The following is a 13,793-nucleotide window of genomic DNA, read 5'->3' on the forward strand; positions in this document are numbered from 1 at the left end:
AGAGCCGGATCCTAAACAGAGTTTAAACAAAAACCTCCATCCCTGTTAACGAGGTTGCTCGCTAATTTAATCTCAACTGCCTCATTAATAACACTGTCACAATAGCTGGACGTGCATGCCAATATCTCAGTGTTATTATATAACAGGGGGTGACCAGTATCGAAGCAATGTTCGGCAATAGCAGATCTACTTGGCTGCTGTAATCGTGTGTGCCGTTTATGCTCAGTGTATCGGTTCTCCACGGTCCTGGTAGTTTGACCAATATATGCCATGCTGAAGCTGCAAGAAATAAGATATACACCCACCTTACGCAGACCAAGATCATCCTTAACAGAACTCAAAAGCGCTCTAATTTTAGATGGAGGTCGGAAAACACATTTCACATCGTATTTCCGTAAAATACGACCGATCTTGTTGGAAGTGTTTCCTACGTAAGACAAAAAGGCAGTAGACTTAGGTGTCGACTCAGAATTATCATCAGTCACCCGATGTACAGTTGGTCGATAGCGCAACGCACGTTCAATCTGTCTATCACTATACCCATTTTGACGAAATGTAACTTCAAGATGGGACAGCTCAGCTGGCAAAGTCTCAGCGTCAGAAACGATATGTGCCTCGTGTACCAAGGTACGAAGTACCCCTTCTCGCTGATCCGGATGGTGACAACTGTTGTTGTTGTTGTGGTCTTCAGTGCAGAGACTGGTTTGATGCAGCTCTCTATGCTACTCTAGCCTGTGCAAGCTTCTTCATCTCCCAGTACCTACTGCAACCTACATCCTTCTGAATGTGCTTAGTGTATTCATCTCTTGGTCTCCCTCTACGATTTTTACCCTCCACGCTGCCCTCCAATACTAAATTGGTGATCCCTCGATGTCTCAGAACATGTCCTACCAAGCGATCCCATCTTCTAGGCAAGTTGTGCCACATGCTCCTCTTCTCCCCAGTTCTGTTCAATACCTCCTCTTTAGTTATGTGATCTACCCATCTAAACTTCAGCATTCTTCTGTAGCACCACTCTATTCTCTTCTTGTCTAAACTATTTATCGTCCACGTTTCACTTCCATACATGGCTACACTTGATACAAATACTTTCAGAAACGACTTCCTGACATTTAAATCTATACTCGATGTTAACAAATTTTTCTTCTTCAGAAACGGTTTTCTTGCCATTGCCAGTCTAAATTTTATATCCTCTCTACTTCGACCATCATCAGTTATTTTGCTACCCAAATAGCAAAACTCCTTTACTACTTTAAGTGTCTCATTTCGTAATCTAATTCCCTCAGCATCACCCGACTTAATTCGACTACATTCCATTATCCTCGTTTTGCTTTTGTTGATGTTCATCTTATACCCCCTTTTCAGGACACTGTCCATTCCGTTCAACTGCTCTTCCAAGTCCTTTGCTGTCTCTGACAGAATTACAATGTCATCGGCGAACCTCAAAGTTTTTATTTCTCAACTGCGAATTCGTAGTCTCACTATCGATAGCTCTGACAACTATTAGCCCGTAAGTATAAGTCGGTGGGAGTACGTTTCCTGTAGATTGCATGTCCAAATGGCCCATCATCTTTCCTCCTAACCAACACGTCAAGAAAGGGAAGGCAACCATCCTCTTCCACCTCCATCGTTAAGCGAATGTTCGGGTGGACCGAATTCAGATGTTCTAGAAAGGCATTCAAATTCTCCCTACCATGAGGCTAAACAACAAAGGTATCGTAAACATATATAAAGAAACAGGCAGGTTTCAAAGGCACCGATTCCGATGCACGTTCCTCAAAGTCTTCCATAAACAAATTTGCAGTCACAGGAGACAACGGACTACCCATCGCAACTCCATCCGGCTGCTCGTAATACTGGTCATGGAGGCTGTTGAGATTAAATTAGCGAGCAACCTCGTTAACAGGGATGAACGTTTTTGTTTAAACTCTGTTAAGAGTCCGGCTCTCTCTCTTGTCAAAAAATAGAGGGACAGAGTCAATGCTACCTCACCTGCGAATTCATAGTCTCACTATCGATAGCTCTGACTTTGGTCATCTTTGGTCGCACTAGTGTTCAGTGTGTGTTTTATCTTTCCTGCTTCAGTCCGAGAACCGAGGATTTAAGTTTGCTTGTACGTCGCCTGTCCGTTGCAGTTTGCCTTGAAGATGGCGGGGTGTTCTCCCGCAGAAATATCGGCGGTCGCTGAAAGTGTTACCTGACTGAATTCCCGGAAGTTATTTGAAAGTTGTATACGCCAGGAAAAACTCAGGTCTCACATTTTCTGATCATGTATGTGTCTGTCTGTCTATGTGTTCGTATAATTCTTTGGTCGGTCTCTTCATCCACATACCATCTCTGCATACTGCTCCAAAACTTTTCTGACGATTTTACGTTATATTTTTTCTTTCTCTGTGATGTCCGATGCTGCGATTGTAGTTCTTTCTGAAGTGTGAAGTGCTTCTTACAGCACAGATGTATTGTAGTACCTGAGTGTTGCCTGTCTTGGAATGTTTCTTTTATTGTCATTGGTTGATGACTGTTTGTAGTCTTGTAGTATTTCTATCTGTTGTATGTTGGATGCCTTGCATGATCGTCCTATTTGTATATATTCCCCTAGATACCCGTATTTTTCCACACTGTTAACCTTTCCTTATTTTGTGTTCATGGCTTTTGTGTTGGTGTTTCTTTCCATGTACTGTGTTTTCTCCTACGATACCTGTAAACGTGTTCGGCAGAGACTTCATGTAAGTATTCGAGTGCCAGGCATGTTATGATTGTCTTGTTTGCAAGTGTTCTTCCTAACTGGAACCCTTTTACTTTTTCTCCCAGTTGTTCGATAATTTTGTCCGAGACCATGTTCAATAAAAGTGGTGGGAGAGTATCTCCTTGTCTGAGCCCTGTGTGTGTCTCGAATGGTTCTGAGATTTCTCCAATAAAATTTATTAGTGCCCCAAAGAAGGTCTGCATGCATGTGGAGTCCTAGGTCTTGTTAAAGTACACACACACTTATATACAAAATTTCTTTCTTGGACAACTTCTTTAATCCTATTGACGATTTTCTACTTGAAAACTCGTAGCCAGTAAAAAAAAGTTAATTGTAGTTACATCAGTAAGACTAAAAATAATAATGTGTTCATTAATGTTGACACTGATCATGTACACACATCCGGTAAATTGACTCGTTCCATATCATTACGATAAAAGAATCGTTCGAATGATCTATGGAACATATGACTAACTAAGAAACTATGGTGAAGATATCGTGGTGATTGTATCCCATTACTCAAGAGAAAAGTTGGCGAGTAGAGTCTCTGAAGCACTCCATTTGGCTCAAACGTGGTGTTCTCACCAGCAAGATCTTCAAGAAGTTGCAAATAAAGGTATATACTGCTCAATAAAAAGTTGAGAATACTATCGTAAATGTAGTCAACGACACTAGAGGTCTCTTTGACACAGGCTCTTCAGCAATTATCTAGTTAGAGAGCATACACTGGACAATGTTCACTACTGACATGCTTTTTGGTCGATTCTCAGTCACGTAAACATTCCGCTGCGGCAGCGGCACACCGCGAGCAGTCCAATGTCAACAACAGCTTCATTCAGTTTGTGTTCTGCATTGCAGAAACATGCCACGTAGCGGCATACTACACTTTGATAAAGTCAGGATTGTGGCTTTACTTTCAGGAGGTCATACACAGTAAGATGTTGCCGATCGGTTGTATGTCACGCAAAGTGGTGTGTCTAAGGTGTGAGAAAAGTACGGAGAGACGGTACAGAGAGACAGGAAATGTGGACGATAGACCTCTCTGCGGTGGTCCTGGTACGACGACACCAATGCATAATCGTTTCCTGCAACAATCTGCTCGAAGGGCCCCACATCAGCGGCCAGAAACGTTTGAAATGATTCTCCCAGGCAACAGTGATTCGTATCTCAACCCAGTCAGTGCGTAGAAGATTGCATCAGAGTGGGCGTCATTTCAGAAGACCCAAGAGATGTTTCGCACTGAAACAACGGAACCGACGCAATCGAAGGAGTTGAGCGCTTGCACATAAACATTGTTTATTGGAGAATGGAGTAATGTCACGTTTTCTGAGACACCAAGATTGATTTGGACCGGACACTAAACGTGTTGGGGTTTGGAGAAGCGCTAGACGACACCAGGGACGCTGATACGTTCAGGAAGTCCGTCCTTTTACATGTGGAAGTATAACGTTCTAGGCGGTAATAATGATGGGACGGCGGACCTATCTAATTCCCATCTACAGTAATTTGACGGGTCCCCGATACCTCGAAGAGATCCTACAAACGATTGTAAGGCCCTAGGGACGTGAAGGCGGTGACAACTTCATCCTAGCCGGTGACAATGCAAGACGGTTCTGTACTCTAGCAGCGTCTCGGTATCTTCAAAGAGGCATCAGCCGAATGAGTTGCCCAACACAGTCCCCAGATGTGAAAGCAACTAGGCATGCACTGCATCTATTGAAGGTGGCCATTGCACAATGTCCGAGTCCACCAGATAATCTTCAGGACCTCACTGAAGCTTCCACTGTGGAGTGAGACTTCATATCCCAAGGTAAATTTGATGGTCTCATCCAGAGCTGGCCTCGCAGAATGGAAGAACTCATCCGCTTGCGCGGAGGACATCCTCACTACTAAAGACTGATAATCATCATCATAAGATAAAAGATTTTCACTGTTTTTAAGATGTACACTCAGGAGAGAGCCTTCTTTGTTTTGTAATGATTTTTTGTAACTAACCGAAACTGTTCTGGTTTTCAGAAGGAATAAGGTATTGTGCAAATCTCACTGGGTGTACTACAAGATGTCACTGTAGTAAACTCTATGATATTTCAAACTTTTGTTGAGTTGGTTGTATAGGTAATTTCTGAGTAGAAATTTGTCAGTGGAATAGAAGATGTCCGAGAAAAGAGATTTTAATTAGATTTAAAACTTGCTTTGCTACGTCAGACATTTTATGTTATTGGGCAAATGATCAAACATTTTTATTGCTGCATACTGAACTCCTTTCTGAACCACTGACGGCCTGCACAGTGGGTAATAAAGGTCATTTTTCCCTATAGTGTTGTAGGTATGTACATCGCTGTTCTTCTCAAGTTGTGATGGATTATGACGAAATTCGTCAGTGAATATTTGTATTCTGGCGGCGCAGTTAAAATGCCTAGCTCCACGAAGAAGTACTCACATGACTTATGTGGGTGATCACCAAATATTACTCTTACTGCTCGCTTCTCCGTTATCAATACTTTCTTTCTAACTGATGAGTTACCCAAGAAAATTATTCCGTACGACATTACTGAGTCGCGAGGTTGGCAGGCCGGAGTGGCCGAGGGGTTCTAGGCGCTACAGTCTGGAACCGCGCGACAGCTACGGTCGCAGGTTCGAAGCCTGCCGCGGGCATGGATGTCTGTGATGTCCTTAGGTTAGTTAGGTTTAAGTAGTTCTAAGTTCTAGGGGACTGATGACCTCAGATGTTAAGTCCCATAGTGCTCAGAGCCATTTGAACCATTTTTGTGGCGAGGTTGATACGTTTGTTTCCAAGATTAGCAACTATAGGAAGAGCAAAAGCAGATGAACTTAATTGTTTGAGAAATTCAGTAATATACTACCTCCAGTTCAAATTTCCAAGTTTTCATCACTATGTACACTCAAAAATTTGGAGCACTCTACCCCACTTCCTGCTCATGTTGGTTGGTTCAAATGGCTCTGAGTACTATGGGACTTAACATCTGAGGTCATCAGTCCCCTAGAACTTAGAACTACTTAAACCTAACTAACCTAAGGACATCACACACATCCATGCCCGATGCAGGATTCGAACCTGCGACCGTAGCAGCCGCGCGGTTCCGGACTGCAGCGCCTAGAACCGCGTGGCCACCGCCGTCGGCCCTGCTCATGTGCTACAACAGTTGTTGGTATGACTCAATTTGCTGTATGGAGTTGAATGTAGCGTGTTTTCCTTCCAAAATTTAGTGAGAGTCCATTTTGAGAGAACCACTTAATAATTCTTTGGGGAATATCATTTACCAACTCTTCTGTTGCTTTCTCTCTAATGGGATTTATTACAACATTAGTAACGTCTGCAAAAAGTACGAATTTTGCTTGTTGGATGTGAAGTGGATTGTCATTCATATACATGAGGAGTAGGAGTGGGCCCAAAATTGAGCCCTGTGGGACTCCCATTGTGATTTTTTTTTTTCTCTGGTAATTATAATTTTCTTACTTTCGGATGTTCTCTGATTTATTGAGCACAACCTTTTGCATTTAGTTCATGACCAAGGCTGAAAGGACTCTGTTAACATCCAGTGCTATGTGTGAGCAGCGATTCTCAGAGTACAGATGAAGACGTTTCGGGGCGTGTTCCAGGCGGCGTCCTCAGGACGGTGGCGGTGCGGCCGACGCTGCTGTACGGGGAGCTGGACCCTCACCTGCTGCCGCCGCTGCTGCGCGTCGCGCGGGCCTGCGACGGACGGCTGCCGCTGCTTGCGGGGGCGGGGGGCCGACAGCAGGTCACCTACGTGGGTACGTGTCGTTTACACGCCTCCGCCACTGCACAGGAGTACCGCCTCACAACAACCAGTTACGACATAACTCTGTAAATGCTCGCAGTCCAAGGAACGGCGTCGTTTACAGTGATCAGCGTCGATTTACAGTCTAAATCTGTGAAGTACTGGGAAACTATTCTTGCACCGCAACAGAGGACACAGTTTGGGATGAATCTTTGTGTGTTTTGGTATATTATTTTCTATAATGTTGTTTTAATGTCATTTTTGTGGCCTACAGTCTGAACACTGGTTTGATATACCTCTCCGCAACAGCCTGTCAAGTGTAAGCGTTTCATCCCCACCGGAAAAAAAAACCACAAGGAAAGCAGTGTTATCGTATACAGTCCATTGTTTACTAACTTATTAATTTTTAATTGATTTTAAATGGCTTCGGGCAATAGACTACAGAAACAAATGCAACGTTCAGAATACGTGAAACAACATTAACTTGAAATTGCTTCTTCTGTTGTACATGAACGCGGCGAAAATTTTGAAACTTAACATCAGAACACCTTGTCATCATGAACATAAAAACATTGAACAGATTGTCATTCAAAGTTTAGCTTTGACTATACACTAATCAAATGCTGCTGACCGAAGCAATGAACGAAAATTTGGATTATGGCCAGGGTTCGAACCCAGGTCTCCAGCTCATTAGGCACATGCGCTAACCACTATGACACCCAGGCACCGTGGCTTTGCACAGCTGCACAGACTGCCCTAGCGCGCCTCCCTTCTCAATACGAATTCCCGTTCACATCTCAGCCCACCTGGCATTCCTCCTAAACTCAAACACCAATGCAGAGGCTCTCCAACTTTATTGCAATAGCACCTTAGCATCGAACAAATCGGGGGATCCAGTCTAAAACTCAAGCGTAGGTACTTCAATCAAATGAAACTATATGGTTCCACAGACCTTTTCATCGTTCAGACACCTTATGCGCGGACTAAAGTGGTGAATGAAAATTTGTACCAAGACCAAGGTTCGTATCCAGGTCTCGTGCTCGCTAGGCAGATGCACTAACCACTACGCCACAATGCCACAGTGGCTTTGCACAATTTTGATTCATCGCTTCACTCTGCATACAAACGTCATCGATGTCTGAGATATGAAAAGATCCCTGGAATCATAAGTTTCTACATCTCTACATATATATTCCGCTAGCCACCAAGCCGTGTGTGGCGGAGGGCACAATTCTCGCCAGTCATATTTCCCCCCGTCTGTTCCACTCTCAGATCGCGCGAGGGAAAAACGACTGTCCGAACGCCTCAGTACGAGCTCTAATTTCCCTTATCTCTGAATGGTGATCATTGCGCGATTTGAAAGTTGATGGTAATAATATATCCTCTACATCCTCGGCGAAGATCGGATTTCGGAATTTAGTGAGCAGGCCCTTCCGCTTAGCGCGCCGTCTATCTGCAAGTGTGTCCCACTTCAAAATTTCTATGAGATTTGTAACGCACTCGCAATGGCTAAATGTGCCAATCACGAATCTTGTCGCTCTTCCTTGGACCTTCTCAATCTCTTGAATCAGACACAACCGGTAAGGGTCCGATACAGACGAACAATACTCATAAGACTGGACGAACTAACGTATTGTAAGCTATTTCCTTTGTTGAAGGTCTGCATCGCTTCAGGATTCTACCCATAAACTGCAATCTAGAGTTCGCCTTGCCCGTTACTTGTGTAATCTGATCATTCCATTTGAGATCATTTCCAATAGTCACACCCAGATACTTGACAGATGTTACCGCTTCCAAAGACTGGGCATTTATTTTGTAATCGTACATTAATGGGGATTTTTGCCTTGTTATACATAGTAGGTTACACTTACTAATATTGGCAAATAACTGCCAGTCATTACACTACGCATTTATTTTCTGCAAATCCTCATTGATTTGTTCACAACTTTCGTGTGATACTACTTTCCTGTAGACTACAGCTACATCGGCAAACAGTCTAATGCCGCTGTCAATACCATTAACCAAATCGTTTATGTAAAAAGTAAAAAGCAACGGACCTATTACAATGCCCTGGAGCACACCTGAAGTTATGCTTGTTTCTGTTGAAGTCATCCCGTTCAGGACGACATACTGCTCCCTTCCTGTTAGAAAACTATCTATCCAATCGCACATGTCATCGGATAGGCCGTAAGTGCGCACTTTTTGGAGCAAGCGACAGTACGGAACTGAGTCGAACGCCTTTCGAAAGTCGAGAAATATGGCATCAACCTGGGAGCCGGTATCTAGAGCCTGTTGTATATCATGCACAAAGGGGGCCAGCTGTGTCTCGCATGACCGCTGTTTACTAAAACCGTGCTGGTTTCTGCAGATGAGCTCCTCAGAGTCTGGGAAGGTCATTATGTCAGGACACAAAATATGTTACATGATTCTACAGCAAATCGATTTCATGGAAATTGGCAGGTAATTTTGTGTATTCGATGATTTTCTACCCTTTTTATAGATTGCTATGACCTGGGCCTTCTTCCAGTCCCGTGGAACTATTCGCTCTTCCAAGGATCTCTGATAGATTCTGGATAAGAATGGTGCTATATTTGTAGCATAGCCAACATAAAATCTTACGGGGATACCGTCTGGGCCAGATGCCTTCCTAGCGTCTAAGGATCTTAACTGTTTTACAATCCCAGATACCCTAAACACTATGTCAGTCATCCTTGCGTTTGTTCGATAATTGAAAGGGGGAATGGTGCTGCAGTCCTCTATCGTAAACGACTTTTTGAAAGCTAGGATTAGAATTTCGGCCTTCTGTTTATCACCAACAGTTTCATTACCCATACTGTCAGCAAGAGAAGGTTCAAATGGTTCAAATGGCTCAAAGCACTATGGGACTCAACTGCTGAGGTCATTAGTCCCCTAGAACTTAGAACTAGTTAAACCTAACTAACCTAAGGACAATACAAACATCCATGCCCGAGGCAGGATTCGAACCTGCGACCGTAGCGGTCTTGCGGTTCCAGACTGCAGCGCCTTTAACCGCACGGCCAATTCGGCCGGCCAGCAAGAGAAGGTTATTTGTAGAGTTCATACACTCCTGGAAATTGAAATAAGAACACCGTGAATTCATTGTCCCAGGAAGGGGAAACTTTATTGACACATTCCTGGGGTCAGATACATCACATGAGCACACTGACAGAACCACAGGCACATAGACACAGGCAACAGAGCATGCACAATGTCGGCACTAGTACAGTGTATATCCACCTTTCGCAGCAATGCAGGCTGCTATTCTCCCATGGACACGATCGTAGAGATGCTGGATGTAGTCCTGTGGAACGGCTTGCCATGCCATTTCCACCTGGCGCCTCAGTTGGACCAGCGTTCGTGCTGGACGTGCAGACCGCGTGAGACGACGCTTCATCTAGTCCCAAACATGCTCAATGGGGGACAGATCCGGAGATCTTGCTGGCCAGGGTAGTTGACTTACACCTTCTAGAGCACGTTGGGTGGCACGGGATACATGCGGACGTGCATTGTCCTGTTGGAACAGCAAGTTCCCTTGCCGGTCTAGGAATGGTAGAACGATGGGTTCGATGACGGTTTGGATGTACCGTGCACTATTCAGTGTGCCCTCGACGATCACCAGTGGTGTACGGCCAGTGTAGGAGATCGCTCCCCACACCATGATGCCGGGTGTTGGCCCTGTGTGCCTCGGTCGTATGCAGTCCTGATTGTGGCGCTCACCTGCACGGCGTCAAACACGCATACGACCATCATTGGCACCAAGGCAGAAGCGACTCTCATCGCTGAAGACGACACGTCTCCATTCGTCCCTCCATTCACGCCTGTCACGACACCACTGGAGGCGGGCTGCACGATGTTGGGGCGTGAGCGGAAGACGGCCTAACGGTGTGCGGGACCGTAGCCCAGCTTCATGGAGACGGTTGCGAATGGTCCTCGCCGATACCCCAGGAGCAACAGTGTCCCTAATTTGCTGGGAAGTGGCGGTGCCGTCCCCTACGGCACTGCGTAGGATCCTACGGTCTTGGCGTGCATCCGTGCGTCGCTGCGGTCCGGTCCCAGGTCGACGGGCACGTGCACCTTCCGCCGACCACTGGCGACAACATCGATGTACTGTGGAGACCTCACGCCCCACGTGTTGAGCAATTCGGCGGTACGTCCACCCGGCCTCCCGCATGCCCACTATACGCCCTCGCTCAAAGTCCGTCAACTGCACATACGGTTCACGTCCACGCTGTCGCGGCATGCTACCAGTGTTAAAGACTGCGATGGAGCTCCGTATGCCACGTCAAACTGGCTGACACTGACGGCGGCAGTGCACAAATGCTGCGCAGCTAGCGCCATTCGACGGCCAACACCGCGGTTCCTGGTGTGTCCGCTGTGCCGTGCGTGTGATCATTGCTTGTACAGCCCTCTCGCAGTGTCCGGAGCAAGTATGGTGGGTCTGACACACCGGTGTCAATGTGTTCTTTTTCCATTTCCAGGAGTGTAGATTTTACGTACGACCAAAATTTGTAGGGGTTTAGTTTTAGAATCTGCAGATAAAATATTGCTTTCGAATTTGTTAAAAGAATCTCTCATTGGCCTTTTGAAGAGCTGCTTTCATTTCGCATAATTTCTGTTTGTCAGCGGGGCGGGGGGATAAACGCACCTACGCCTGGGTTTTAGGAAGGATCCCACGTTTCATTCGATATTGAGGTGCTATTCCAATACGGTTGGAGAGCCTTGCACTGCTGTGCGAGTTTTTGGGAAATACCATGTGGGCTGAGGTGTGAATGGGAATTTGGACTGAGGTGGGATGCGTGCTGAGGAGTCCGTGCAATTACGCACAGCCACTGTGGCAGGTTAGGTTAGGTTAGGTTAGTGGTGTTTAACGTCCCGTCGACAACGAGGTCATTAGAGACGGAGCGGCATTTGCCTGAAACGATTTAGGGAAATCACGGAAAACCTAAATCAGGATGGCCGGAGACGGGATTGAACCGTCGTCCTCCCGAATGCGAGTCCAGTGTGCTAAACACTGCGCCACCTCACTCGGTCACTGAGGCAGGGTGGCGTAGTGGTTAGCGTATCTGCCTCGTGTGAAGGACACCCGGTTTCCAATCCCAGCTATGGTACACATTTCCATTCGCCGCTTCAACCTGCATGTATAAATCATAGATGTTTGAGAGATGAAAAGGTCTCTGGAACCATATGGTTTCATTTAATCAAATTATATAACCAAGCAGGTAAGAAGTCATAATTTATGCTAGCATTATCAGTCTGTTTCACAAAGTCACAACAACTCTCAAACATTTACAGCCTTCTTTCTTCAAAGAACTTATAACGAAGACGAATGAGAACTAATCTGCAACTGTGCAGCCTTACCTTCAAATATAATTTTATTGTTTTTTCGCATAACGTGATTACTTGGCAGATTTCGTAGATTGTCTAATTATTCACTGTTTCCTCTTTATATATTAGCGGTCTGAATATGCTCCTGTCTGTTCGAAGTCGGTTATACTATTGTGAAATGTTCATGGGCTGTAAACAGTATGAGAAGAAGTGAAGGAATATAATCAGTTACTTAATCTCGAAGACACAATGTAATCTTTTAGTCAAACCTTCCAGGCTCAAAGGCCCTGGTTGATGTATAAAGTTATTCCCTGTCGTTTCGTCTTCATCTGTGCGTGACGTCTTCATAGATAAGACAGCAACTGCCACAAGGGCACGAGCGATCCCCGACTTCATAAAACTGCATGGAGGGACTGCCATTCGTCACGTTATACCAATTGCGTGATTATTTGTTTGTGATGTCATCGTTCCCGTTTGAGAGTAACTCGAGTGTAATGCTGGCACAACGTCGGAATCTGTGTTTTATCTCACTTAACAATTTCTGTTCTGTTAAAGTTGTTACGCTGTTTGTAAATGTCCATGACCCCTCTATAACTCCACGCATGATGGAGCACTGCCTTTTGCTAAAATGCTCCTCTAATTGAATTTTACTTCTTGTCTTCCATCTCGGGAAACATTTTCTGCTAGAGCCAATTAGTCAGTAACCCCACGCGGTAGTTCATTTCCTGTTCGGCTAGCTGGTGGATAGAGCACTCCGTCCAAGAAGAGAAAAATAAATAATAATGAACAACGGCTGGCATCTGGGAAAGTTTTCTTCTCATTAATTAAAGAGACTGCGGATCGCACAGGCAAAGTGTTGAAACGATCCTTAGACCCACCAAGAACAATATTTAAGAACGGCAAAAGATGTGTTGCATCCACTTGCGACAACTGGGGTATCGTTTGAAGTTTTGAGCAATTATACATTGAAAAAAGAAAAAGTGTTAACACTCATTTACACAAACAGAAAAGGAACTGCCACCGAGGACATACTGACGCCGGCCGGGGTGGCCGAGCGGTTCTAGGCGCTACAGTCTGGAGCCGCGCGACCGCTACGGTCGCAGGTTTGAATCCTGCCTCGGGCATAGATGTGTGTGATGCCCTTAGGTTAGTTAGGTTTGAGTAGTTCTAAGTTCTAGGGGAGTGATGACCTTAGATGTTAAGTCCCATAGTGCTCAGAGCCATTTTTGACATACTGACAAATCGGCCCCAGCCATGAAATGAAATTCAGTGAGACGATCGTTTTATCAAATGCAATACATTATCGTGCGCGCACGCAGGGACAGTTCACATAGAGTTACAAACACCAAAATAGTATTAACAGAAAAGAAAAGTGTTAAGTTACATAAGAAACGGATGTCGACCTTCAAAGGATGGACGCTTGGTGCAGGGACTGATATTTGGCCCTCAACACAAAAAATGTCATGTATTAGGCATTAATACACGGAAATACCAATTATTGTATGATTACGGAATTGACGAAAATCACTCAAATCAGTTACTTTCGTAGGTATGCGTAAGGAGCGATTTCTGTGAAACGACCACATAAGTAGATAACAGGCAGAGGTTCAATGGAAGAGTCTTCAGGAGCTAGCTTACAAAACTCTCATTCGACCAATTCTTGAATATTGCTCTTCAGTCAGGGACCCGTATCAGACGGAATTGATATAGTAAACAGAAAAGATCCAAAGAAGAGCAGCACGTTTCGCTACAAGTTCATTTATTAAGCGCAATAGCCTCTTGTAGGTGCTCAGCCAAGTTCAAGGCAGTCGCTACAGGAGAGGCGCTGTGCATCGCGTTGTGGCTTAAATTTCCGAAAGCGCACGTTCCTAGAAAAGTCGACCAGTATTCTGTTTCCCTCCATGTATATCTCGCGAAAAGACCACGAAGAGAAAATT

General features: G+C 45.0%; 1 protein-coding gene across 1 annotated transcript in view; it reads left to right on the forward strand.

Moving 5' to 3' along the window:
• LOC124597792 (3 beta-hydroxysteroid dehydrogenase/Delta 5-->4-isomerase type 1) overlaps positions 1-13,793 on the forward strand; it is a 239,250-nt gene that overhangs the window by 218,509 nt on the left and 6,948 nt on the right. Inside the window, exon 7 of the mRNA XM_047135961.1 lies at positions 6,368-6,523. Within this exon, the coding sequence (XP_046991917.1) occupies positions 6,368-6,523 (156 nt within the window). The remainder of the gene's footprint in view (positions 1-6,367; positions 6,524-13,793) is intronic.

The sequence above is a fragment of the Schistocerca americana genome, chromosome 1 (assembly GCF_021461395.2).
Source record: "Schistocerca americana isolate TAMUIC-IGC-003095 chromosome 1, iqSchAmer2.1, whole genome shotgun sequence".
In the NCBI taxonomy this organism is placed as follows: Eukaryota; Metazoa; Arthropoda; class Insecta; order Orthoptera; family Acrididae; genus Schistocerca; species Schistocerca americana.